The sequence below is a fragment of the Aotus nancymaae genome, unplaced genomic scaffold (assembly GCF_030222135.1).
Source record: "Aotus nancymaae isolate 86718 unplaced genomic scaffold, 86718_ANA_hifiasm-v0.15.2.pri h1tg000108l, whole genome shotgun sequence".
NCBI lineage: Eukaryota > Metazoa > Chordata > Mammalia > Primates > Aotidae > Aotus > Aotus nancymaae.
This window is the reverse complement of record NW_026988523.1, coordinates 10426812-10454789: the sequence shown is the minus strand read 5'-3', so window position 1 is coordinate 10454789 and position 27978 is coordinate 10426812. Positions and strand designations below refer to the sequence as shown.

At 40.2% G+C, this 27978-nt stretch overlaps 2 protein-coding genes across 2 annotated transcripts in view; both read left to right on the top strand.

Annotated features, from left to right (window-relative positions):
• Window positions 1-27932, top strand: LOC105711753 (quinone oxidoreductase-like protein 2). Its single transcript, XM_012444625.2, has 10 exons — window positions 1-117; window positions 211-319; window positions 1350-1446; window positions 2734-2792; window positions 3331-3396; window positions 4183-4292; window positions 5157-5238; window positions 9264-9445; window positions 11694-11922; window positions 26477-27932. The coding sequence occupies exons 1-10, from the start codon at window positions 68-70 to the stop codon at window positions 26543-26545; spliced, it is 1053 nt and encodes a 350-aa protein (XP_012300048.2). The 5' UTR covers window positions 1-67; the 3' UTR covers window positions 26546-27932.
• Window positions 17561-27978, top strand: part of SEC16B (SEC16 homolog B, endoplasmic reticulum export factor) — an 84815-nt gene continuing 74397 nt past the window's right edge. Inside the window, exon 1 of the mRNA XM_064370539.1 lies at window positions 17561-22646. The gene's annotated coding sequence lies outside the window, so the exon portion shown is untranslated. The remainder of the gene's footprint in view (window positions 22647-27978) is intronic.

The following is a 27978-nucleotide window of genomic DNA, read 5'->3' as shown; positions in this document are numbered from 1 at the left end:
GCTGTCCGGCCCTTCCGGCCGCGCTCTGGCCACGCCCCCTCGCCCCTGGCTCGGCCCGGTCCTCGGCATGGCGGCGATTCTCTGCAGGCAGTGCCTTCCTCGGGCGTGGCTCTGCAGGTGCAACTCCGACTCCTCCCTGAGTCCCGCAAGCAGTCCCGGGGTGCCCTGGCGGGGCTGCCCCAGTGACGCGGCCCTCGTTCTGTGTTGCAGGAGAGCCTGGCAGGGCTGCGGCCGGCACTACCGCGCCGCAATTTGCGCAGAGTTGAAGAAGCCCCTGACCATTGAAGACGTGGCCCCCCGCCCCGTCGGGCCTCACGAGGTAGGGGGCTGGCTTATCCCCTTCTACCCTCCCCTTCTCCCCGCTACCACACACTCCCCTCAGGCTTCCTTCTTGAATCAAGTTCCCAGTTCCCAAACGAGAGGGCGACCGAGAGACTGGAGGGTAACTTCGTCCTAGGCTAGGAGGTTGAATCCCTTTCCAAGGTCCAAAGTGCCAAAGGAAGATTGTTTCCCCAAAACACGCCTATAGGCCTCTTTCTCAATGCTCAGAGCTGTTGCCCTAGAAACAGAATTCTGATTTGCACACGACTTTGTTGTGCAAGTTACTGGTTTAACACAGGTACATGGACTTCATCCTTTGCTTCGTTCCGTTAAGTGCCGGAATCCAATTATTTGGCCTCTGCCTCCCCCAAACCAGCCCGGTAACCCCCGTTTTTCCATGTGAACATATGCCTCTGGTGTACTGCAGAGATTTGGGATTGGATTCGTTTAGGGATGTGGGCAGCTGTTCTACTGAAATGTGGACGTCACTTTGGCCCTGCCTGTTGACCTCTCTGGTAACACTGTGCCATCTGGTGTGGAGATGAGAACCTCAGACAGCGTCAAACAGGCAGTGGGCCTCAGTGCTGGAGACCCCCAGGGAGAGGGAGAAAGGTGGCCATAGCCCTGAAGTGTCACTGGCATGGAGCCTGTGAGCTAACATAGATTATTTGGATGAGCACATGATGGCAGCCTATCTGCTTCCTGGATTCACATGCTGAACGACATTCATCCTCGAATCATCCTTAAATCTAGGTGGAGTGGCTTGAGAACACATGTGTGCCCCGTGTATTGTATTGGAGTTTTAATAAATGTGTCTTCATTATTATCTGGTTGATGTCTGTTTTCTCTGCTATACTTTAGCTTCATGAAGGCACAAACCTTGCCCATTTTGCCTCATGAGTGTATCCCAGCTCTTACTTCAGTACCTGGCATATCGTTGTCATTCAGTAACTATTTTGGTATAATTGAATGAACGTTGTCTCCATGGATGTGTAGTGTTCTGCTTTGCTGCTCTATTTCCTTTGCAGGTCAGAGTTGATGTCCATTTCTGTGGCGTTAACTTTGCTGATATTTTGGTCTGCCGTGGTCAATATCAGGAAAAGCCCCATCTTCCCTTCACACCGGGTAAGTATGGGGAGACCAAGAGACTGCTTGAGAAAAAGAAGATACAGGGTTTTCAGAACCATACCCTTGATCTCAGGCAGTGCTCTGTTGGTGTTTGCCTGCCATCAGTGATGGTTCAGTTGGATGTGTCCGTCTGACTGTGAATTAGGGTCACTAGATTGTGAGCCTCATGAGGGCAGATTCTACGCCTGTCTTGCTCAACATTATATCCCCCAGCTTAGCATTGTACGTGGCTCTTAGTAGTTGCTCAATAAATACTCTACGAATAAATGAACAAATGAATTTTCACCAAAATTCTGTTCACTAAAATTATCATTGGTCCTAGTCATTCCTTTTCCTTGCTTGATGTTGCCCCAATTTTGTTTCTTCACCGAAGGATCACAGACATTGGTTTGAAGCTAAAACTTGCAGCCTCACTCACACATTCCCAATAAAACCTAATACCAAAAGATCAGAGAGAAGAAAAGATTGTGGGTTTCTTGGCAGCCCACTCTCTGATTTTTGTTCCTAATCTACTTCTAGATCCAGACATGTGACCAAGTGACTGATTTTTGTTGTTGAAATTTATTTAAAGGGCTATAAGTATAGCTTAGTAAATATATAGCACATGCATATTTTATACAGATATATATTATTAAAGATATAGTGATTGTAAAATACTTACCGTGTTTTGGTCTCAGGGTGTTTGGTTGTGTCTCAACAGTTGGAACCGTTTCCTTCTGTTTGCATTTGCTGAAATGCTGGTTGCAGGGGAAGATGTCATACTCAATTGAGTTATTCCCCGGGCAGCTGAAGTAGGAACCATGATCATTAATTCAGAAATTTCAGAAGTGAAAGAGGAAAGGGCAGAAAGCACCAGTTCATCCAGTTGAGCCAAATACTGTCTGAATAAACACAATTCAATGTCCTTGAGGGCCCTGTAGTCAGCAGAAGAGACTTGAAAACAGATAAATATGATGATCGTCATCATTGGGTGCTACAGGAGGTAAGGTCCCAGTGATTAGGGTCAGAAGTACCTGGTACCTGTGATTCTCTGTGCTTTTGCACATTCTTGAACTTTTCATTTGTGTCATGGGAAGACTGGGACTGCTATAGCTTCCCGGGTTGTGATCATGAAATCTTATGTTTGTATAACACCCTTACCTCTCTACGTGCATATGGAGAGGAGGAGGGGCACCTAAACTCTCTCAGCTCCAAAAGCTGATGGATTGGCCTGTCAGTCTGTTTTCTCATCTCCATGGTGTTGTACTTTACAGATAACCTAATCTTTAAACAATATGTTTTTAGGATTGGAGTTTTCTGGGACAGTATTGGAGACAGGCACAGATGTCAGCACAGTTAAAGAGGTAAATTAGTTGAAGTCTAGGGAATCAATATATATGTAGCTATGAAAAATGTGCTAACTTTATTTGTAGCCAAAGGGTCTTGCTTCTACTGGTTTTTGCCTGCAGACACCAAAGGGAAACCTAAATAGAAAGGCAAGAAACCAATTCTGAATTGGGTAAAATAAGTCACTGGAAGTGCCTGGCTGCCTTAAACTTTTTATTATGAATAAAAGGCAACACCTCGGTCGTTAACCAAGAGGACAGAGAATTTGAGCCTCTTGTGAAATGAAGACTGGGCTTCTAATTCAAATCAACCTTTCCCTTACTCTGTCTCATCATCTCAAATGTTCTCACTCAAATTGGCTTGGCAACCTGGTGGTGGTACCGAGACAATCATTATTTTATTTACTAAACATTAACTCTGAATAGATAATTAAGACCAGTCTGTGTCTTATGGAGTCAGAGATGTGCATTTTTTTTTTTCTATTTTGATTAATTCAGGAAAAGGGAATGCAAGGTCATGTATTTGCACATATCCTTAATGGTATTTTTCCTTTAGGGAGATAGAGTTATTGGCATGAGAAACTTTAATTGTATGGCTGAAGAATGCATCACTGATCAGAAGGTATCCGTACCGCTCAAGATTAATGCTTGGAAATTTTTTTCTCCTTTGTTTTCTTTAATTTCCACCTATCCCTCATTCCAGTCTTCCCCTCTCCTTCTTTTTCTTTGTATTTATTTGGTCATGTCTTGTTTCTCAGTTAAGCACTTCATTTTTTTAAATGTTAAACTCCTCTTCATTAACATGACAACACTTTGCACAGAGCTTTGTTTGTGTTGAGTGTTTTAATGAAGAACAGCATTTTGCTTTCTGAGTCCCTGAGCTGGCTGTTCATTTGGACTGGGTAGTTTTAGTAGAAAAACTGGTTTTGGGCATTGAGCTGGATGTAATGGGCTTCTCCCCACACAAAGCTTATGAAAGACACACCCTGGGAATGGAGCCAGCCAGGGTAGTCTAGTATGGTTGTGCATGGTGTGAATGGTGCCCCCTGGCGATGAACAGTTCACAGTTGTTCTCCCCACCCCCTGCCCCACCGCCCTCTGCCATCTTTATTAAGGGAAAACTGACACATCATACCATTCATCCATCATAGTAGAGTGATCTGTGTTCCATTTTCTACCTGTTGGCTCCTTCCTGAGCCAGATGCCAGCCTTGGGGTTTTGAAGTCTGATGCCTTCGAGTTCTGAACTCTGCCACAGCTTGCTTAGTCTTGACTTCCACTGGGCTTGGTTATGGGCAAGTGTTTCCCTTTGCAAATCAGTCACTGAAACAAATCCTAATATTTACTGAGCAGCCTTTATGACTAGGTACATATGCTTAATCCACAAGTCACTGTTATCTCTTTTATAGAACCTGTGGCAGATCCCAGAAAAGGTCTCCTTACAAGAAGCTGCTGTCCTCCCTATATCCTATGGTACTGCGATTTTTGCTCTTGAGCATCGGGCCCATACACAGCCTGGGTAAGGACCGTGTAGATGACACCAGGCTAGAAAATACCCTTCTCTTGATATCAGAAGTGTCCAGCAAGGCCGTGCACCACCTCTTCCCTTCCCTTCCCTTCCTTTGGCCGAGGAAAGGCCAAAGGGAGGTAGCCACTTGAGACTGGGGTTTTGTGACTGTGAGGACATCCTTCTGTCTGAGAGGAAATGATAGACCATGAACTTGGCCAGTGTGAATTTGGAGAAATACCTCTCTTAAACGTGACCACTCTGGAGATCATCTCATAAAAAAGCATGAAAGTGTAGAGAGTTGGTTTATTCAAACCCATTTTACCCTGACTTTAATAGAGGCCCGTGGTATTTGTTCCTGTGAGGCCTTGTTGAGTATGTTAGGTAGGATATTTCAGAAGAAAAGGTGCTGACGTTTGACTCTTTACCTGGAGCATACATATTGCTTCTTGATGTTTTCAGAGAGCTGACTCAGAATTGCTTCAGAGAGGTGGGTTTGGTTGAGCAGTGGCCATTACATGATCATCACCTTCTAACATTGGGCAGTATCTAATAAGAGAAGGATTTTAAAATAGAATTTCTGGAGAATAAATTGGAATGGTAGCTCAAAGAAAGGGTTGCCACTGATATGAGGGATAGGCTACCTAGAGAGATTTAGGCATCTTTTTCCTGGGAAGTCTTCAAATCTGAACCAAATTAGCATGAATCTAGAAGTCACATCCATAAACCTACAGGGTGGAGAACAGATGTATATGAAGGTTTGAGTGAAATGATCTCTAACATTCTTGCTTTAAAATGTTGAAAATGTTTGTGAAATCATATTACTGGTTGACTTTTGAAGGTTTCTGAAGTAACATTCGTCTTTCTTTGGCACAGAGAAGTTGTTTTAGTGACAGCAGCGGCTGGAGCCACAGGCCTTGCAGTGATAGATGTGGCAACAAATGTTCTTCAGGCCAAGGTATTTGTATGTTAGAGTCTCCATTAAAAAAAAATCCTAACTCCAGTTTTCAAACATACATATATTTATTCCAACAACATATTCATTCATTGGTTAAAAATCATGTGCAAGGCACTGGGGATATAAAGTAACCCAGAGCAGGGTCTTGCCATCTATTTTCTTACAGACTAGGGAGGGGGCCTAGAAGCAAATCACTCCTCCTTCCAGTTACTAGGCCCTGGCAAGGTCTGACTCACTTCATGCCTTCTGCACATGCTATTTTCTCTACCTCTAATGCTCAGAGCCGTCGTTCAGATTTAAACTCAAACATCACTTTTTCAGAGAAGTATTCTCTGTCCCTCAGTCTAGGTGAGTCCCCTCTCCCTCCTCTGTACATATAATTTTATAGCACCCTCTACTTCTCTTTCATAATACAGAGCTCAGGGTGTGGTTACTTGTGTCATTATTGGGTTATTGTCTCCCTCTTACTGGACTGTAGTCCCCATAAAGGCAGTGACAGTGTCTCTTTGGTTCATCCCTGTAGTCCTGCACCTAGCATGGTGCCTAGAACACAGTAGGCCCTCAAGAACTATTTCACTATTTCTTAAATGAATGAATGAATGAATAATGGAAAAAGACTTAGGTCTCTTCAGAAGCATCTTTCTGAAGCTGTGAGTGTTGGAAAAGGGGGACTTCTTGGAGAAGGTGGACATTTAAACTGACTTAAAGAATGGGTGGCAATTGAATAGAGGAAGAAGGGAAGTGAAGGCCTTTTTTAGTGGTGGGAGGGCTTATTAGAAGACAGAGAAGTAGGAACTAGCATGGTACATTCAGAGAATTGCAAATAGCATCTCTGGAGCCAAGGACCTGGGTTGAAATGGTGGGAGGTGACTCTAGAGAGGAGGGCAGAGATAAGGTCATGAGGGGCCTTGCTTGGGCTGAAGAATTTGAACATTTATTGGAAGCTATTGGGAGCATTTGAGGATTTAAAGTAGGGAAGTGACATGATATTTTTGCATTTGGAAAAGTTCAATCCGGTAGCCATGGGGATGAGGGATAGGGGAAAGGTCAAGCATAGTCTGGAAGCAATAGGACAGGCTCTTGGAGCAATCCAAGCCAGGATTAGGATGGGATACCTGAACCAACAATGGAAGCAATGCATTGAGAGATACTGACATGGAAAAAAATAGATAATTTGGTACCTGGAGAGCATCCTGCTCTAGTCAAAAGAACAAGGCCTTTAAAGTTACCCTGACATAGGTTCAAATTCCAGCTCCGCCTCCAGCTTAATATCGTCAGTTTTCTCCCTTGTAAACGAATGCTTTCTCCGTGAAGTTGTTGTGGGAATATTGAGATTACACGTGCAATGCCTATTAGAGGGCAGGGCATGTCAGTTAGAATCACTTTAAAAAGAATCCTGTTATTATTAGACATTGAGTGGGAAGGAGCAAACTAAGTTAACTCGTGGAGTTGCCATCTATTGAGACTGAGAACACGGGCAGGAAGAGTGAGTTGGGTTTTGGCCGTGTTGAATGTGAGGTTCCTGTGGAGCATGCAGTTGGATATCCAGAAGGCAGCTAGGTATATATAGGTTTGGAGATAACTGGATTGGTCTGGAACTCCTTTAGGGGACATCTCTCCTTTCTCATATTAAGTTCCATTTGGGAAGGACATGTGAGTTCTGAAAGTAATCATAGATATCAGGAAGCTCCTCAAGTGATATCAACACATTTCACGTTAAAAGGATGAGCTTTTAGCTCCTGTTTGGGGAAGAAACTGTAATTGGCTTTATTGTCTAGAGCTATTGGTTATTTAACATTTCTAGGAAGATAAAATTATACAAATTGTTTTAAATAGTTATAAATTGTTATAAATAGTAGAGAGAAAAGCTCACTTTAATTAATATGTTAAAATTAATCTATGCTGTATTTTCTTTAACAGCAATAATGGTTTTAAACAAAAGCAAACAAAAATATAAATGTTACCATGCCACCTATGTGGAACAGGTCATTTTGATTACACCTTGAGTCTACAGCATTTCATATTGCTTCCAAAGTGCCTCCACAGCAATTATCTTACCCTTGATCCTGAAAAGCCCCCGGGAAATGGGTAGTGTAAGTGTTTATTATCCCTATTTCACAAATCAAGAAAGCGAGGCACCAAGAGAGAAAATGGTTCACTGCAGGTCTCATGGAGACCCAGTGAGAATCTTGGGATTCAATTCGGGTGCCTGACCCTAGAGCAGTGTCTGCCCACTGTGTCACTGTGTGCTAATAGCCCTCAGTGAACTGCAGCTATTTCAGGGTTCCACCAGGGAGCATTTGAGGGAAGCATTCAGTTTCAAATAGCTATGAGTCAGTTTGGAATCTTTCAAGGGCACCAGTGTTCTTGGAGTATTCCATTGCAAATTCACCTTGAGACTAAAGTGCTTGGGTTGGTGGGTGCTGCCCCATCATGAGGCACGTCTAGGCAATACTTGAGTGTTCGCAGCTTTTCTGAAGACTTCCAAACCCTAGACTTCCCCACAGTATGGCCCACCACCATCTATGCCATCTGTGTCTGGCCTTAGGTATGGTTTTCTCCTAGGCTGATGGAGTGGAAAAGCATGGGCTTTGGAGTAACGCAGCAGTGGGCTTGAATAGTTCTAACACCTGCTACCTGGACGACCCTGGTTGATTGCTCAACCTCTCTGAGTCTGTGTCCCTGCAGAATGGTAGTAATTATACTTCCTTGATAATGTTCTTATGAGGTTCAAATAGAATAAATGATTGCATATGTGTAACAATGGCTTCAATTTACCTAACACTTTGTTTTCCAAGTGCTTTATCTACAGTGTACCATTTAATTATTTTTCTTTTTTTTCTCTTGAGCTTGTGCCTGGAGATAGTTTTTAAAATGTCTTACTTTACTGATGAGGTAACTGAAACCTTGAGAAGCCAGCAAACAGAATGGAGGTTAAATACATGGACTCTGGAGGTGAATTACCTGGGTTTGGGCTCCAGCTCTGTCTCCCATTTTTTTTTTGTCTGAGACAGAATTTCGCTCTTGTTACCCAGGCTGGAGTGCAATGGCGCGATCTCAGTTCACCACAACCTCCACCTCCTGGGTTCAAGTAATTCTCCTGCCTCAGCCTCCCGAGTAGCTGGGACTACAGTCGTGTGCCACCATGCCCAGCTAATTTTTGTATTTTTAGTAGAGACGGGGTTTCACCATGTTGATCAGGATGGTCTCGATCTCTTGACTCCTAAAGTGCTGGCATTATAGGTGTGAGCCACCGCATCCGGCCTGTCTCCCATTTTTTGTCACCTTCCTTGGGTAACAAGTTACTTAACTTCTTTTGCCTCAGTTTCTTCATCTACAAAACCAGGATAATGATACTGTATATTTCATTGGGCTATTATAATTAAATGAGTTATTCATATATGTAAAACATTCAGAGTAGTAACTGGCAAATAGTAACAAAATGGATTAGTTCTTACTAAGTAATTTGCCTAGGGTAACATAACTAGTGAGTGGCAAAGCCAGGATTTGGACTAAGGTCTCTCTAACCTCAAGATTTTTCTATTGAATCATGTTTTACCCTCTGGGAAGTCATTCCTTACCCTCTAGATCTAGATTGGGTGCCTTTTGTTTACATTTCTGGACCCCTCTGTATTTCCCCCATCACTCTGCTGTATCTTGCTTTCTTAGCTCTAAAGCATCCATCTTGTATCCTTACTACTTAATTCATAGTAGGTGCCTCAATAAATGGTGGTTTTCATTTGTATCTGAGAAGACTTTCTGAGTGTCTCTCAAACCACCTTCTAGTTACCCCATTAGGGTTCCAGGATTTCTAGAAATGTGGACCTCATGGCCAGTAGGGCATGGAGGGGCCAGTAGGATGGTCTGTGTGTTGGACTTGATGTGTGGGCTCAAGGCCAACGCCAGGGCAGCAAAGTCACAGTGATTTCCTTGAGTAGCACTGTTTGGCTGGAGTTGGGGTAGGTGGGGTGCCCCTTTCTTGGGACACATTCTGGGTAATCAGATACCTTATGTTCTTGATGCAGGTAATAGCTGCTGCTGGAAGTGACGAGAAGTGCAAGCTGGTGCTGCAGAGGGGTGCGCAGTCCAGTGTGAACTACAATCAGGGCAGCCTGAAGGATGCAGTGAGGAACCTGGTGGGCGAGGGCGGGGTGAATGTGGCCATCGACATGGTGGGAGGAGACGTCTTCCTGGAGGCTCTCCGCAGGTGTGTGGGGTGGTCTGCCGAGAGTGAGCTCGAGCTGAAACCTTTCCTGATCTCTGCCTTCCTTCTGGCCTTGCTTCTCTCTCATCTTTGCTGTTCACTTCTCCTGTAGGCATCAGCATCAACGAGAACAGCTGAGTGGGTGGGTGAAAAGGAATAGAAGCAGAGAAAATCAGGAAATGCTTATATATAGCAAAAACAAAATACCCAACTGGAAAATATCCAAAAAATGACTGCAGACTCTCTAGTTGGCAATGCCAAATGCTTTAGAAATTATGCATGTGTTAAATTCAGCTATGCCAGCTCCCACTAACTACTTTATATCCATGTCTGTGGGCAATTCTTGCAGAGGGTATTGTTCAGATATTAGAATTACTGGGGTGGCAATTCCCCTTTTCCCATTTCACTGTGGACCAGCGTACAGGCTCTTCTGATCTTACTGCTTTCTAAAGCAGCCAGCAGTGTAGATACTTCCTTGACTTGTTTTATCTAAAAAATATAACTGGAGATTTAGTAGGAGTGTTGTATCACACCAGTTCTCATTCTGTTTTCAACCAAGGATTCTGGAGTAGACTCTGATAGCATTGGTTTCATTTCTCATGTCATCCTGGCAAGCGTAATTTTGTAGTTTATCTCAGTTTCAAGTAGGAGCAGCAGAAGCAGAGAGAGCAGCCGACCCACAAAAGGGATCCAGTTGGTTCTCTAGCCCCTGAGCTGAATGGCAGGCAGTCTATATGTTTGTTCATCACTGCACCGTGCCTGGTGCTGTGCTTAGAGAAAAAGCAAGGCGAGTGTGTAGTTCAAGTGGAATGCCAGGAGAGAGAGCTGGTAAAACTCTCCCATTTCTTGCCTTCCTCCTTGCCTTCTGGATAATTGTGTTTTAGCAATAGCTTCTCATTTCCCTTCTAAAGAATAAAAGCAAAAAGCAAAAACCAAACAAATATACACACATTTTATATCAAAGATGTTTGCAGAAGTTGTTTCTGTACCTCATTGCTCAATGGTACTGTAGGGGACTTTTCATACTGGGCTGCAGAATACTTGTGAATTTCTGTAGATTATTTAAAATTCTCTGAAGAGACACATGCATTAAAGGAATCCTAAATCCTAAAGTAAGTCTTTGTATGAGGCAAATGGTTCTTCCCTCATTAAAGTGTGTGTGTATATATATATATATATTTTTGCTGAGAAACCCAAAGTAATAAAGGATGGTTCACTCCTGCCAGTTTGCAAGGTCAAGAGGAGTTCCCAGCTGTGGATTTAATACATGTTGGTTTTTTTTTTTTTAATGGTGGTAAAACATGCCATAACCTAATATTTATCATTTTAATGATTTATAAGTGTGCAATGCACTGGTATTAAATACAGTCATAATGTTGCATAATCATCCCTAACAAAAACTCTGTACTTGTTAAACATTAACTGCCTCTTTCCCCTTCCCCAACCCCTGGTAAACTCTGCCCTTTCTTTCTCTGTGAAAATTAATGTACCTTGCTTTTTCTTTTCATTCTCCTATTTTTTTATTATGGTAAAAAACAATAACATAAAATTTTCCATCTTAACCATTTTCAAATGTATGGTTCAGTAGTGTTAATTATATGCACATTGTTGTGTGACAGATCTCAAGAACTTTTTCATCCTGTAAACCTGAAACTATAGCCATTAAACCACATCTCTCCTTTCCTCCTTTTTCTAAGCCCTTGGTAACCACCATTACACTTTCTTTTCCTATGACTTTGACTAATTTAGATACCTCCTGTAAGTGGAATCATACAGTATTTGTCTTTTTATGTTTGGCTTATTTCACTTAGCATAATGTTCTCAAGGATCATCCATGTTATCGCATGTGACGGGATTTCTTTCCTTTTTAAGCCTGAATAATATTTCATTATATGTATATATCACATTTTGCTTGTCAGTTATCTGTTGATGGACACTGGGTTGCTTCTACCTCTTGGCTATTGTGAATACTGCTGCTATGAATATGGGTATGCAAGTATCTCTTTGAGACCTTGCTTTCAGTTCTTTTAGTTATATATCAGAAGTGGAATTGCTAAACCTATTTTTAATTTTTTGAGGAACCTTCATACAGTTTTCTGTAGTAGTTGCACCATTTTATAATCCTGCCAACAGTGCTCAAGGGCTTAAATTTCCCTTGCCAACATTTTTCACTTACTATTTTATGAGACTAATGGGTGTGAATGTATGTTGCTTTTTTATAATTTCTTTTTCTTCTTCTCTGTCTCCTCAGCCTGGCATGGGAGGGCAGGATTGTGGTGGTGGGATTTGCTGGAGGAAACATTGCTTCTGTGCCAGCCAACCTTCTACTCCTGAAGAATGTCTCTGCCATGGGCCTGCACTATGGTCAATACAAAGTAACAAAGTTCCATGTCTTCTCCAAGAGCCTGTCTTCATTGCTTCAGTACTGCCAGCAAGGGCGCATACAACCATATGTCGGAATGGTTTTCAAGCTGGAGGAGGTGAGACGTACTTAAGGGATGTGATGCAGATGAGGCCAGGAAATACTTTGTGTCAAGCTGTTGGGCATAAATTTATCTCTGGATGCTATAAATCCTCCTTTTATAAAATAAGGTGAAAATGCAGCACAAACTAGTGGAATTGCACAGGAGTTGGGGCCACTGAATTTTTCCCAGTCTTCTGGGTTGTATGGCAGTAGACTCAGGCCCAGTGTGAATCTGAATCCCTAAAGGCCATGTGAAGCTGAAATTTGAGGGCTCTGTCTGCATCCCTGCTCTCTCAAATAGGGGAAAGTTACGGTACTTTAGAACATGATTTACACGTGTTGATATGAACTTTGAACTCTACAACATACAAGTCTAAGAAAGTGCTTGGTGTGACATTTGGTTTTAAAATATAGATGCTTTAAAGCACAACCAGATGATCTAAGTTGGGGTTCTGTGAGAAGAACACTAAATCATGCCTGGCATCATGAGACGGTAATTCATCCATTAGTCACTGTAGTTAATTTTGTTGGCTATTCACTCCCTTTTTTCTTTCCGCCCAATCTCATTAATGTGGCTTATACTTCCTCCAAAGTGTAACTGTAAGCATGCATATGCAATATAGTTGTAAATGTGAATCTGTTAGGCATTCACTGTGAAGTCTTTATTATTTTTTTGACTTAATTTGTTTTAATGTTCAAAAAACTGTCTTGGTAATTCCTGTCAGCCATAGATGGAGGTGATGTTTTGTTCAAATGCAGATTAGTGGAGTCCAAGCTGTCGGTGCCAGACTTCATGGCTAACCAGCCTTCCATGGTTGTTTCTTCCTGTGAGGAGACACATTCTTTTCAAACATGGCTTTTTTCTTTGTCTTTTTAGTATGTAAGTCAGGAAGATGGTGTTCAGTGGTGAAGAGAACCTAACTCGCCAGTAGAATACTGGTTGGATGCCAGTCACAGCTTCGTCCCTCCAGCCGTGTCATTTTGTGGAAGTCCCCTTGCTTTTCTAACTTCAGTTTCCACCTCTCTAAAATTAAGTGGAAGGATGTTATGAGTAGTTTTCAGACCGTGCTGCAGGAGCCACAGCAGGGATGTGGGGCTGGAGGCAGCAGGTGTAGATGTGAGCTGCTTGTTCCCTGGGACACCGTCGCTGCTGGAGTTTGAGTAGCTGCACATTTTAACTACTTTGTTCAAACTTTTAAGAAAAGGTCTTAAAAACTTGAAAACTTGAAAACCCCAAGTTCTGAGTCCCCGTCCATCCTGCGGCTTTTATCATGTGACTTCTAACTGGACATTTGCTTTACCTGAGGCAATACCCGTTGATAAGGGCTAAGGACAATCAGGTATACGGAAGTGGAAACAAGTGTCAGTTTGAACTGTCTCTTCTCCCTCAAGGTCTTTTAGGTGCTGTTGAGGCAGGAATGAAAGCCAGAGGTAGATTATCGTTTTAATTATCCCGGTTGAAGTTCTCTCTCTTCTGTAAACATGAATTGACTATGTAATTACTAACCACCGGTCAGCTTCCATTTGCCTTTCTCCTTTCCAGTGAGGGCTCAGCATGTGGGATTTATAGAGTTGTTCTCACTCTGCTGCCCTTGGTGTAATTGGGTGGCTCTTTAGGCCATGCTCCCTAAGACATTTCAAGCATCTCATTCATACACCATCCATTTACCGTTTCTTCTTTTTCTGTTTCTTTCACTATGCAAACCATTTAGAGGATTAATAATAGGAATGGCAGCTCATACACATTAGGTGCTTACTACGGGTCAAGAACTATGCTAAACACTTTACATGCATTATCTCCTTTAACCTTCACAACAACCCTTTGAGGTCTCAGCAACTTTATTACATTTTACAGATGAAAGAATCAGGACTTCTAGAGGCTAGGAGCCTTGCCCAGTGATAGGTAGGAAGTAAATCTAGTCTCGGTCCATCTGATGTCAGAATCTGGGCTTCTTATGACTGTGTCAAACTCTCTCCTCAAACAAGCCAAGAAGTCACTTCTGAGAAGCTTTATTTTATAGAATGAAGTTTATTTATTTATCATAGAATTAGCTGTGTGAAAGAACGATGTTATAGTTAAAATAACCAGTACTCTTATATTTTCCTGGGCAGTACCAGAATTTATATATTTTGTTCTTTGTTCTTTTGAAAATGAAGATGGTTAAATGGATATATAATTAATTTCATTGAACTTTAAAGCCTGGGTAAGAAAAATATGAAATGAGCAAATTAGTAAACATGTAAAGTGTTTAACATACTGGAAAAAGTTTTTTATCAGGACCTGTTTAGGTTTGGAAAATGACCACTGTACTGTATATAGAGAAAATACAAACTAAAAAGCACTAGTGAATCTGACTGGCTTGTATTTTCTCCTGAATATGTGTACTTGCAGATTTAACCTTAGTAGTTGATATCAATATGACCACAAACTTTGCACCGTAGATTTTTGAGTAGGCACAAGGTGTGAACTTACGTAGGACTCTGCTTCTCCTTTATTTACTTGTGATTACTTGTCCAGTGCCTGTCTTTCCCATAGAGCATAAACTCTGTGCAAGTAGGGTCATGTGCTATCTGCACCTCGATGTCTCCAGCTTCTGGCAGACACTCACATATCTATTGAATGACTGTGTATGAGTGTGGGGCTCTGGGCTCAGACCAGCAAAGTTCAGACGCTGTGGGCAAATTACACATCTTTGTGCCTTAGTTTTCTCATCTGTAACAGGAGCAGCAATATACCCTGCCTCCTAGGGTGATTATGAGGATTAAATAAGATGATACGTGTAAAAGCACTTAATGAATATAGTAACTTTTTAAAAGCATAAGATATTGCCATGTTAAAATATGGAGTTGAGCTTTTTCAGTTCCCCTCAACTGTAACATTTTTGCATTGATATCTCAGAGGGAAGGATTATAAGACAGTCTTTAGATTTTGAATGCTACTTAGAATTTATTATTTTCTGAAGGATTGTATCCATTCTGTGGTGGGTGGATAATGAATTGGTCCTGTGATCTGTCCAGAGGAGGGCATTATTTAGATGTGCAGTGTCTGTTTTCTGTATGGAGCGGTCCCCGAACATGTCAGCTTGACATGGTATTTAACCTCACAGATCTGAACTTATTTATTATTTAAAGGTCAGGTGAGATCATCATATGAACAGATGGATAGAAATTGTTAATGGATAGAAATTGTTTGCTTGAAATTTTCTCTGTGTATCTGTGGCATATTCTTAAAAATGAAACTACTCTTTTAATTTAGAAGGTCTATTAATTATAACCCATTGTTCTAGACCCAGTTTGTGAAACTCTCCATATCTGCTGGCCCCTCCTGCCCCAGGTCTTGGCCACTTATCACGCTTTTCCAGTGATGACTCCTGTAGCTGATCCTATGGTTCATACAGCCCAAACCACTATCCCTGGGATGCAGCTCCTAACATCGTTAATTGCCTCGTGCTTTCCTGGGTTGGGAGCTGATCCTAGAGGCAAGGGCTCTATTCTGCTCATCATACAGGAGCTTCTGCAGCTCTGGTGCAGAGGTTTGATCCAAATGGACCTGTTGAAGCCTCTGGCTTTCCCAGAAACTGTATGCAGGGGCTGGGCAATGCAGTCCAGAAGTATGGGTATTTCACTCCATTGAGCAAGTTTTTCATCAGGAGGAATGAAAGGAGATAAATCGTTTGCTTTTTCTCTTCCCTGTTGACTGTTTCATATGGCTCCCGCTTCTTTTTTTTTTTTTTTTCAGATGGAATTTTGCTCTCGTTGCCTAGGCTGGAGTGCAGTGGCGTGATCTCGGTCACTGCAACCTCTGCCTCCTGGGTTCGAGTGATTCTTCTGCCTCAGCCTGCCAAGTAGCAGGGATTACAGGCACCTGCCACCACACCAGGCTAATTTTGTATTTTTAGTAGAGATGGGGTTTCACTATGTTGGCCAGGCTGGTCTCAAACTCCTGACCTCAGGTGATCGACTCGCCTCGGCCTCCCAAAGTACTGGGACTACAGGCGTGAGCCACTGCACCCAGCATTTTTTTTTTTTTTGTGAACAATCATTGCTACTATCCAGTGGCTTCTCTATAGATGTCCCGTGAGAACAACAGCCAACTGCATGTCCCCCTGAAGCTACAACCAATTCAAAATCAGTAACACAGTGCCCTGTAGTTTCTCTCCTTCTTTCATTGATTTGCTTCACTTTTTCCTTTACTCTTGCCTCTCTGGGATTGCAACCCTTAGGGATGCATTAGGGCATAACTTTTGATTAGGTTCTATTTTCTAAGGGCCAGGCTGATGCTCAACTTCAAAAATTTATTTATTTTTATGTTTAGTACCACATTGCCTGACTTTTTAAAAAAAGTTAAGTTTGTTGAGATATAATTTACATATAATAAAATTCACCCTTTTTAGATGGACAGTTCTCTGAGTTTTGACAAACCTGTAGAGCATATAGCTACCCCACCACAGTCAAGATATAAGAACATTTCCGTCACCCCCAAAAGTTCCCTTGTGTGCCTTGTAATCAGTCTCCTTTTCCTTCTCCACAGCTACTGGTAGTCACTGACCTGTTGTCTTCCTGCATAATTTTTCTTTTCCAGAGTGTCGTGTAAATGAAATCATACAGTATGTAGCCTTTTGAGTTTGGTTTCTTTCTCTTTGTGTAATGCTTCTGAGGTGTACCATGTTGCTGTATGTGTCAGTAATCCATTCCTTCTTATTGCTGAGTAGTATTTCATTGTATGGATGTACCACAGTTGTAAAATTTTTCATTCGTCAGTATACAGACATTTGATTGTGTTCAGTTTTTGGTGATTATAAATTTATCTTCTATAAACATTCACGACAGGTGTAGACATATGATTTTATGTATTTTAGGACTGAAATTTCTGGGCTATATGCTAGATGTATGTTTAAAACAATTTGCACAGATTTTTTTTTTTTTCGAGACGGAGTTTCACTCTTTTTACCCAGGCTGGAGTGCAATGGTGCGATCTTGGTTCACTGCAACCTCCGCCTCCTGGGTTCAGGCAATTCTCCTGCCTCAGCCTCCTGAGTAGCTGGGATTATAGGCACGTGCCACCATGCCCAGCTAATTTTTTGTATTAGTAGAGACGGGGTTTCACCATGTTGACCAGGATGGTCTTGATCTCTTGACCTCATGATCCACCCGCCTCGGCCTCCCAAAGTGCTGGGATTACAGGCTTGAGCCACCACGCCTGGCACAGATGTTTAATTGATTTTACTTTTCTCCTCATTCTCCAGTGTTGCCCAGATAACATCATGAAGCAAGAATGATATGAGGCAAGGATTGAATTGTAACTGCTTCTGAATGATAATGTTAAAATAAATCTGTGCAGAATTCTAAAAATAACAGATGTTGATGCCCCTTCAAAAGTAGACAACTTCAACGATATCAGCAGCTCTTTCTCTATGCCTCAGTTATTCAATATCAATTCTGTTTCAGTCTCCATATCCTATGACTTTGAAGACAAGGCCACTGATACCACATTCCTACCAAAGCCTGTATCACACAGGTTTTCTATTTCTTTTGCTGTATTCTGGATTAGAAACTGGTGCTCTGGCATAAAAATGTGCCCAAAGTTGAGCTGTCTGTTTTAACATTTTGGGATTTTGCTTGTATTGGTTTGCTACTACATGTTTAGCTTTTAATCAGTTGGCAAACTATTTTCCACAGTGCTTGTGCCATCTTGCATTCCCTGTGTATGAGAGTTCCAGTCGCTCTGCATCTGCCAAAACTTAGTCTTGTCAGTTGTTTCCTTGAATGTTCGCCATTTCATTAGATTTGTAGAGGATCTAAGATTTAGATAAACTTAGATCAGTGATGTGATGAATATAATTAACCTTAACAACATACTGCTAGCCAAAAGTTTTTACCTTTTAAAAACAATCCCATTTCTGTAGGCTGGGGTTGAACCTCCTTAAAGCATAAGTCTCACAGGGCCTGTAAAACAATAGCACAATGAAAAAAACAGTATCTAGGTAACAACTAATATGATGAGTAGAACAGTACCTAACACCTCCTCAATGTTAACATCAAATGTAAATGGCCTAAATGTTCTACTTAAAAGATACAGAGTGGCAGAATGGATAAAGAGCCACCAACCAAATATTTGCTATCTTCAAGAGACTCTCCTAACACAAAAGGATTCATGTAAATTCAAAATAGAGGAGTGGAGAAAGAGGTTCCACACAAATGGAAACCTAAAGCAGGCAGGAGTAGCTGTTCTTATAGACAAAACAGACTTTAAAGCAGCAGCAGTTAAAAAAAAATACAAAGAAGGACATTATGTAATGACGAAAGGATCAGTCCAACAGTAAGTTATTATAATCCTGCATTTATATGCATCTAACACCGGAGCTTCCAGAGTTACAGAACAATTACTGCTAGACCTAAGAAATGAGATAGTAATATAATAATAGTGGGGGACTTCAGTACTTCACTCATAGCAGTAGACAGATTGTCAAGACAGAAAGTCAACAAACAATAGACTTAAACGATACCCTAGAACAAATAGACTTAACAGATATTTACAGAACATTGTACCCAACAACTGTAGTACTCTACATTCTTCTCATCAGCACATGGAATATTCTCCAAGATAAATCATATTTTAGATCACAAAACAAGTCTCAATAAATTTAAGAAAATCAAAATCATATCAAGTATCTTCTCAGACCACAGTGGAATAAAACTGGAAATCAACTTCAAAAGCATCCCTCAAAACTATACAAATACATGGAAATTAAATAATCTGCTCTTGAATGATTTTTTGGTTAACAATGAAATCAAGAAGGAAATTAAAAATTCTTTGAAATGAATAATACTGATGCAACTTATCAAAATCTCTGGGATACAGCAAAAGAAGTGCTATGAAGAAAGTTCATAGCATTAAATGCCTACATCAAAAAGCATAAAAGAAGAGGACAAATTGACAACCCAGTGTTACACTCAAGGAACAAGAGAAACAAGAACAAACTAAACCCAAACCCAGCAGAAGAAAAGAAATAAGAAAGATCAGAGCAGAGCAAAATGAAATTGAAACAACAACAACAAAATACAAAGATAAATGCAACAAAAGCTGGTTCTTTGAAAAGATAAACAAAGTTGGCAGACCATTAGCAAAATTACCCAAGGAAAGAAGAGAGAAAATCCAAATAAGCCCAAATAGAAATGAAACTGGAGATACTACAAATGATACTACAGAAATACAAAAGATCATTCAAGGCTACTGTGAACACTAGTACAAACTAGAAAATCTAGAGGAAATGGATAAATTCCTAGAAACATACAGTCCTCCTAGATTAAATCAGGAAGAAACAGAAACCATGAACAGACCAATAACAAGAAGAGAGATTGAATCAGTAATAAAAAAAATTGCCAACAAAAAAAAGGAGTCCAGGACCAGATAGATTCACAGCTGAATTCTGCCAGACATTCAAAGAAGGATTGGTACCAAGCCCAGTGAAACCGTTCCAAAAGATAAAGAGGAAATGGTCCATAAGTCATTCTATGAAGCCAGTATCACCCTAATACCCAAACCAAGAAAGGACATAACAAAAAAAGTAAACTACAGACCAATTTTCCTGGTGAATATAGAGCAAAAGTCCTTAATGAAATACTAGATAACCAAATCTAACAGCCCATCAAAACTATAGCACATCATGATCAAGTGGGTTTCATCCCAGGGATGCAGGGATGGTTTAACGTATGCAAGTCAATAAATGTGGTACATCACATAAAAAGAATTAAAAACAAAAACTATATGATCATTTCAATAGATGCAGAAAAAGCATTTGATAAAATCCAGCATCACTTTATGATAAAAACCTCAATAAAACAGGCATAGAAGGGACTTACCTCAAAGTAATAAAAGCCATATGTGACAAACCCACTGTCAACATCATACTGAATGGGGAAAAGTTGAAAGTATTCCTGTTGAGAACTGGCACAAGACAAGGATGCCCACTTTTAGTACTTCTATTTAACATAGTACAGGAAATCCTAGCCAGTGCAGTCAGGCAAGAGAAAGAAATAAAGGATATCCAAAATGGAAAAGAGGAAGCCAAATGGTTGCCATTTGCTGATGATATGATTGTATACCTAGAAAACCCTTAAGACTCATCCAAAAAGCTCCTAGATCTGAGAAACGAATTCAGTAAATTCTCAGAATACAAAATCATTGTACACAAGTCAGTTGCACTACTGTACACCAACAGTGACTAAGCTGAGAATCAAATCAAGAATTCAGTCCTTTTTATAATAGCTGCAAAACAAACAAACAAACAAAAAACTCCTCCAAAAACCCAAGGAATGTACTTAACCAAGGAGGTGAAAGATCTTTACAAAGAAAATTGCAAAACACTGTTGAAAGAAATCATAGATGACACAAGCAAATGGAAACATATCCCATGCTCATGGATGGGAACAATCAATATTATGAAAATGACCTCCTGCCCAAAGCAATCTACAGATTCAATGCAATTCCCATCAAAATATCATCATTCTTCACATACCTAGAAAAAAAATTCCTAAAATTCATATGAAACCAAAAAAATGCCCACATAGCCAAAGCAATACTAAGCAAAAAGAACTAATCTGGAGGCATCACATTACCCGACTTCAAATTATACTGCAAGGCCATAGTTGCCAAAACAGCATGCTACTGGTTTAGGCACATAGACCAATGGAACAGAATAGAGAACCTAGAAATAAAGCCCAATTCTTACAGTCAACCGATCTTCAACAAATCATACAAAAACATGAATTAGGGAAAGGAGACCCCATTTAGTAAATGATACTGGGAAAACTGGCAGGCCACATGTAGAAAAAACAAACTGGATCCCTATCTCTCATCTTATACAAAAATCAACTCAAGATGGATCAAAGACTTAAATCTAAGACCTGAAAAACTTCTAGAAGATAACATCAGAAAAACTCTTCTAGACATTGGCTTAGGCAAATAAATCATGACTAAGACCCCAAAAGCAAAAGCAAATGCAACAGAAAACGAAAAATAAATAGATGGGACCTAATTAAACTGGAAAGCTTCTGCACAGCAAAATAAATAATCACCAGAGTAAACAGACATCCCACAGAGTGGGAGAAAATATTTGCAAACTATGCATCTGACAAAGGACTAGTAACCAGAATCTACAAGAAACTCAAACAAATCCGCAACAAAGGAACAAATAATTCCATCAAAAGTGGGGGAAGGACATGAATAGACATTTCTCAAAAGGAGATATACAAACAGCCAACAAACATATGAAAAAATGTTCAACATCACTAATAATCAGGGAAATGCAAATTAAAATCAGAGATACCATGTTACTCCTGCAAGAATGGCCATAATTAAAAAGTTAAAAAACAACAGATGTTGGGGTGGATGTGGTGAAAAGGTAACACTTTTACACTGCTGGTGGGAATGTAAATTAGTACAACCACTATGGAAAACAGTATGGAGATTCCTTAAAGAACTAAAAGTAGAACTGTCGTTCAATCCAGCAGTCCCACTATTGGGTATCTACACAAAGGACGAGAAGTCATTATATGAAAAAGACATGCACATACATGTTTTTAGCTGCATAATTTGCAATTGCAAAGATACAGAACCCACCTAAGTGCCCATTAACCAGTGAGTGGATAAAGAAAATGTGGTATATTTACATCGTGGAATTCTCAGCCACAAAAAGAAATTTTAAAAATGCCTTTTGCAGCAACTCGATGAAGCTGGAGGTCATTATTCTAAGTGAAGTAACTCAGGAATGGAAAATCAAACATCGTATGCTCTCACTTATAAGTGGGAACTAAGCTATGAGGACTCAAAGGCATAAGAGTGACATTAATGAACTTTGGGGTCTTGAGGCAGAAGATTGCAGTGAGGATGGATAAAAGGCTACATATTGGGTACCAGGTATACTGCTGGGTGATCGGTACGCTAAAATCTCAGAAATCACCACTAAGTAACTTATCCATGCAACCCAAAACCACCTGTACTTCAAAAACTATTAGAAAAAAACCCAGTCCCACTCATCTCAGATATATTCATTAATTCATGATTTATTTTATTCATCAAACATTCACTGTATGTCAGTCAATAAAAAGTAAGATTTAGTCTTGCTCATAGTTTATTTTTTAGTTGGGAAGATCTCAAGGGAAGAGCCAGTTTCTAATGAATGCACACATCAATATGATATATTTAGAAAACTCTAAGTTACTTTGATTATTCCTGATTGAAGAACTAGTTAAAAATTCCAACAGCAGAAGCTTCATATCCTGAAACAAAAGCAATGTTCTTATCCTGCTCCAAATGCCAGGTTGCATTTCTCCAGAGACAAATTTAATTATGGCTTCATCCAACTGAAAGCAGAAAACCAGGGTGCTGGGAACAGCCTGTGTATCTATTATATCTAGGCATCAGTATTGTGCAGTCTTCCTCTCTGTAACACAGCCTGCAGAATCCAGGAGGAAAGTGTCCCTAGGCTATCTGAAGTAGCTATCAAAAGACTGGTCTAAAGCTGTACACTTTACTTTTCCATTTCTCACTCAGATCCTTATTACCTTGATTAAACTTCCAGTCCTTAAACACCACTGAGAGTCAGTCTGTTTTCCCAGCCTGGACAGAGACCACCAGGTAGAAAGGGACAGAGTCGGGTTATTTTTAGAAGCAGCTACAGTTACAACAGAAGTGGCAACTGGACATGGAGAGGTGACAGAATATCGCAAAAACAGAAGGTAAAATAATGGATGTTCAAAATTTTGAAATGCTCAAGTCATGGAACAAGAAGATTATGCTTTCCCCCAGTATTCTCTGTTATAGAAGTCACAGAAATATGTGACACATTCTAATAAAGATTCATATGCAACATGATTAAAATTAGCTTGAGCATTTGAGGGGACAGCTTTCTTTTTATGTTAACATTTATTTGCAGAAGATCCTTCATTCCCTTAGGATGCCAGGCAAAAACATATCACTAGCTTTAATAATATTTATTTTCTCAAGTATTTTCTATTGTTGGGTTATGACACATCTCTGGGAACAAGTGACTTCTAACTGACAGGGAGAGTGATGCAGCTGTGAGTCACCTGGAAATGACTGACAAGTGGGATGAGTGTTTCAAACATCTGTCTTAGACCTCTTCCACCTCCTTGTCAAGAGTCTAAATTTGCTTAGATGGGAAAGGTCTCTGTAAGGCACAGAGCTCTGAAAGATAGATGTTTTTGAAACCAGGGATTTCGTATGGCAGAGAGATTGCCATGATTGATTTGTTCCTGTACTTATTTTACTTTATTTTTTGTATTTTTTTTTTTTTTGGAGAATCTCAAATGGAAAGGGTTGATTAATCATAATCTTCATTTCAAAGCACATTTTCATTGTTGGATCATGGAAAGCTGATCTTTAGTTTTTATGTCGGTAATTTTATGAATGTCTGTATTTACTTATTCCCTTTATCCTCATTTCCCACTGCCTCTCCCCACTCTTTTTCCTTCCTTCTGAGCCAGTCTGTGATGAGTTTGACATGTATCTTTGGATTTACATTTCCTTGTAAAACAAATAGAGTTAATTTGTGTGTTAATTTCTTTTTAAGTTACATAAATTGTATTAGGCACTAGACCTTGTTCTGTTTCATAAACTCTCTCAGCACTGTCTTTTTAAGATCCATCTGTGTTGCTGTTCCTGTATCCAGTTCATTGCTTCCCACTGCTACATCGTGGTGCATGATGTGCATCCACCACAGTTACAGATTCATTCTCTACTGATGAACGTTGAGGTTGACTTGATTCCCTAATCAAGCCATAATAATCAGTACAGCAGTAAACAGCCTTATATGTGTAACCTTAGGGACTTCTGCAAAGGTCAGTGTGGGGTTATTTTCCCAGGCGTAGATTGTTGGGTCATAGGATGTATGCATACTGAATTTGACTGCCGATTACTCTCTAGAATGACTTGACCAGTTTGTGCGTCTATCGGCAGCACGTGAGAATTCTTGTCTATTTGCCATCCTGTTGGTATGTCCAACATTCAGATTTTTGCCAAACTGATAAGGCGTAAAGTGGCATTTTACTATTTTCATTTGAATTTTCCTGATTTCTAATACATTTAAGCATCTCTTTATATATTTGGTATCCATTCAGGTTTCCAGTGCTTTGAATTGCAATTTAAGCTCTTTGTGTAGTCTTCTATTTGGCTTCCTGTCTCTTTGGGTTTTGTTCTTGTTTATTTGAGATGAGGTCTTGCGCTGTCACCTAGGCTGGAGTGCAGTGATGTGATCATGGTTCACTGAAGCCTACATCTGGGCCTCAAGCAATCCTCCTAAGTTCAAGTGACTTCCTGCCTCAGCCTCCTGAGTAGCTGGGACTACAGGCATGTGCCACCATGCCTAGCTAATTTAAAAAAGTTTTTTAATAGAGATGGGGGTCTCCCTGTGATGCCCAGGCTGGCCTCCAACTCCTGGGCTCAAGTGATCCTCCCAACTTGGCCTCCTGAAGTGCTGGGATGACAGGTATGAATCATCATTCCTGGCCTTCCTGTCTTTTTCTTACTAAGTTGCAAACATTCCTTGTTGTATTCTGAAACGTTGATGTGCATACAAATCACCTGGGAATCTTGTTAAGATTCAGATTATGCTTCAATGAGGATAGGATGGGACTCAAGATCACGCATTTCTAATAAGCTCCTAGGTGATGCAGAAGCCTGGGGTTCTTGAACCACCCTTTTAGTAGCAAAGCTCTAGATGTTAGTTTGAGACTTTGCAAAATTCATCTTCCACATTTGTCATGCTACTATCACTTTTGTCTAGATTTAATTGCTTTTTGTCTAGATTTAATTGCTTCACAGCTCTAAAAAAATCCCCTGCGCTCTACATAGTCATCCTTACCCCCAGTCCCTCAATCCCTGGCAGCCACTGATCCTTTTACTTTCTCTACAGTTTTGCCTTTTCCTGAATTTATATGATTGGATTCAGACTGCATGTAGCCTTTTCACACTGGCTTCTTTCACTTAGAAATATGCACTTAAGGTTCCTCCATGTCTTTTCTTGGCTTGATGGATTATTTCTTCTTATCCCAGGATGATATTTCATTGTATGGATGTACCACAGGTTGTTTTTCCATTCACCTATTTAAGGATATCTTGGTTGTTTTCAAGTTTTGGCAATTGTCAGTAAAGCAGCTATAAACACTTATGTGCAGGCTTTTGTGTGGACATAAGTTTTTGGATCATTTGTGTAAATACCTAGGAGTGAAACTGCTGGATCGTATGGTGAGGATGTGTTTAGTTCTGCAAGAAACTGCCAAATTGTTTTCCAAAGCGACTGTACCATTTTGTATTCCCTCTAGCAGCAAATGGGAGTTTCTATTGCTCCACATCCTCACCAGCATTTGCTGTTAGTGTTTTGGATTTTAGCCATTCTGGCAGGTATGTAGTGGTATCTCATTATTGTTTTAATTTGCAGTTCCCTAGTGACATATGCTGTTGGGCATCTTTTTATATGCTTATTTGCCATCTGTATATCTTCTTTGGTGACGTGTCTGTTCAGATCTTTTACCTGCTTTTTATTGTTAAGTTTTAAGAATTATGTGTATATTTTAGATACAAATCATTTATCAGATATGTGTTTTGCAGAGATTTTTCTCCCCGACTGTGGCTTGTCTTCTTATTCTTTTAACAATGCCTTTTGCAGAGCATAAGTTTTTAACTTTAAGAAGACAACTTACCAATTTTTTTTTCATGGATTGTGCTTTTTTGGTGCTGTATCTAAAAACTCAGTTCTAAACCAAGGTGACCTAGATTTTCCCCCATATTTTCTTCTGGAAGTTTTATAGTTTTGCATTTTACATTTAAGGTCTATGATCCATTTTGAGGTGGTTTTTGTGAAGAGTATCAGGTCTGTATCTAGATTCATATTTTTGCATGTGGATATCCAGTTTTTCCGGCACCATTTGTTGAAAGACTATTCTGTCTCCATTGAATTGCTTTGCTCTCTTGTCAAAGATCAGTTGACTATATTTGTATGGATCTATTTTTGGACTCTCTGTTCTATTCCATTGATCTGTTTGTCTGTTCTTTCACCAATATGACAATGCCTTGATTACTGTAGCTGCTTTAAATATGTTTTGTAACCTTGTACTTCCTAAAAAAGATTCAAGATAGATTACAATTTCAGATACATAGGAAACAGGGCAATTTTAATAAAAAGACAAAAATTATTAAACATAAAAATATTGATTCTTCTGCCAGTGGCTCCATTCTTTCAAAAGCCAGAAAACGAAGAACTATTACAGTGGAGTATGGACAGGTCTAGGACTTTTTACCGTCTGGCATGTATTTGACAACACTGAGAATTACACATTTAGATAGAAATACTGAGCTTGGGTTATTCTTGAATGTTATCGTTTTCCTTTGCATTTGTGATAATTAGTTAGTGTTGCATAGTTAGTTGTATATAGTTCATTGGAGATACATCTTAATATGTTAGTTATTTTACTAACTGAACCAGCAACAAATGTTTGTTGAAATATTCATATATGCAAATCTGACTACATTCTTTTGCATTTCGTTTTAGGTCAATGATGCCTTCCTTCATGTGATACAGGGGAAATCCGTGGGCAAGGTGCTGCTCACTCTTAAATAAATCCTCACCTCAGCAGCAAAGTTAACATGTCCAGATCAAAACTCAACATCTTTCCCAGAAACCTGATTTCCCTTCTGTGTTTCCAAAGGTGTTACCACTTTCCTTACAATCCAGGTTTAAAATCTTGGAGTTACCTTTGATTCTGTTTACTAATTGCTCCTAATTAATATGGTTATATAATTTATTGTCCAAACTTGGACCTTTTTGAGAGTGAAAGGATGCCATTAGTCATTACATCAGGAAAACATACCCCAGCCAAACCAGAAGGTATGGTCAGCCTACTTGATGCTTTATGAAATGCATTATGAAATCACTATTGCCAAGTTCTGTCATTCCCACCTCTTAGATATCTCTCACATCCCTATCTTCTTTTCCATTCTATTTATGCCTCATCTGCTGTCACCAGTGACCTTCTAACTGCTTTTCCTACGTTTAAACTACTCTCACCACCTCCATCCTTGTGATGCATTATTGCCATGGTGATCTTCCCAAAGCATAACTCTTGACTATGTCCTATCTCAGAAAACCTACAGTGGCTCACCATTGCCTGATGGTGGAGTTCAGACTTTTTGAGCTAGCATTTCATTATGACCATGACTTTTCCCTGCACCACTTTTCAGCCTTATGGCCCACAGTTCCACTGGGCCTGAAGTATGTACTGAACTTTCCTGCCTCTCTTATTTTGCTCTGCTTGTGCAATTTTTTCTTCCCTCCATTTCTGTCAAACATAAACCTTCCTGACCTCTAACACCTACCCCTGTCATGTGCCTTTACCATCAGGCAAGGGGAAATCTCTTCTCTTCCTCTTGTACCTTCCTGTAGCTTCTCCCCTAGGAGTTGTCACATTTGGTCTTGAATCATAAGGAACAACGTGTGTAGTGGAATTAACACAGGCCTCCGAATCGAAGATGTAAGTTTAAATCCCAGCCTTGGAGGTGGTTACTTAAGGTCTCAGTGCCTTCATTTTTCTTCCTATATAAAGTGGATATTACAATATTTACCTCGCAGAGTCATTGGGAGCTATACATGCAGTGATTGGGTAAAGCACCTGGCACATGGCAGGCAATTAGCAAATTCTACTGCTTTCTCTTCTCTTTTCCCAGTGTATCGTAAGTTCCTTGAGGGCAGGCACCATGTATGATTTACCCTTGTACTTCCCACAGTAGTTCCCATAGTGAGTTACCCTTAGTAAATGCTCAGTAAGTTGAATTGAATTTAAATTACCTGTAAGTCTGGAATTGTGGGATTAAATTAAGAATATGTTGCTCTGGAAACACCGAAATGTCTATTGATGGATGAATGGATAAACAAAATGTGGTATACACATAATGGAATATGTTTCAGCCTTAAAAAGGAATGAAATTCTGACGTGCTACAGTATGATGAAGCTTGAAGACATTATATGTGAAATAAGCCAGACAGAAAAGGACATA

Coding starts and splice junctions, on each gene's coding strand:
- LOC105711753 (XM_012444625.2), top strand. CDS start 68: ATGGCGGCGATTCTCTGCAGGCAGTGCCTTCCTCGGGCGTGGCTCTGC. Junction 2,793..3,330: donor ATGTCAGCACAGTTAAAGAG/GTAAATTAGTTG, acceptor TTTTTCCTTTAG/GGAGATAGAGTTATTGGCAT. Junction 4,293..5,156: donor CGGGCCCATACACAGCCTGG/GTAAGGACCGTG, acceptor TCTTTGGCACAG/AGAAGTTGTTTTAGTGACAG.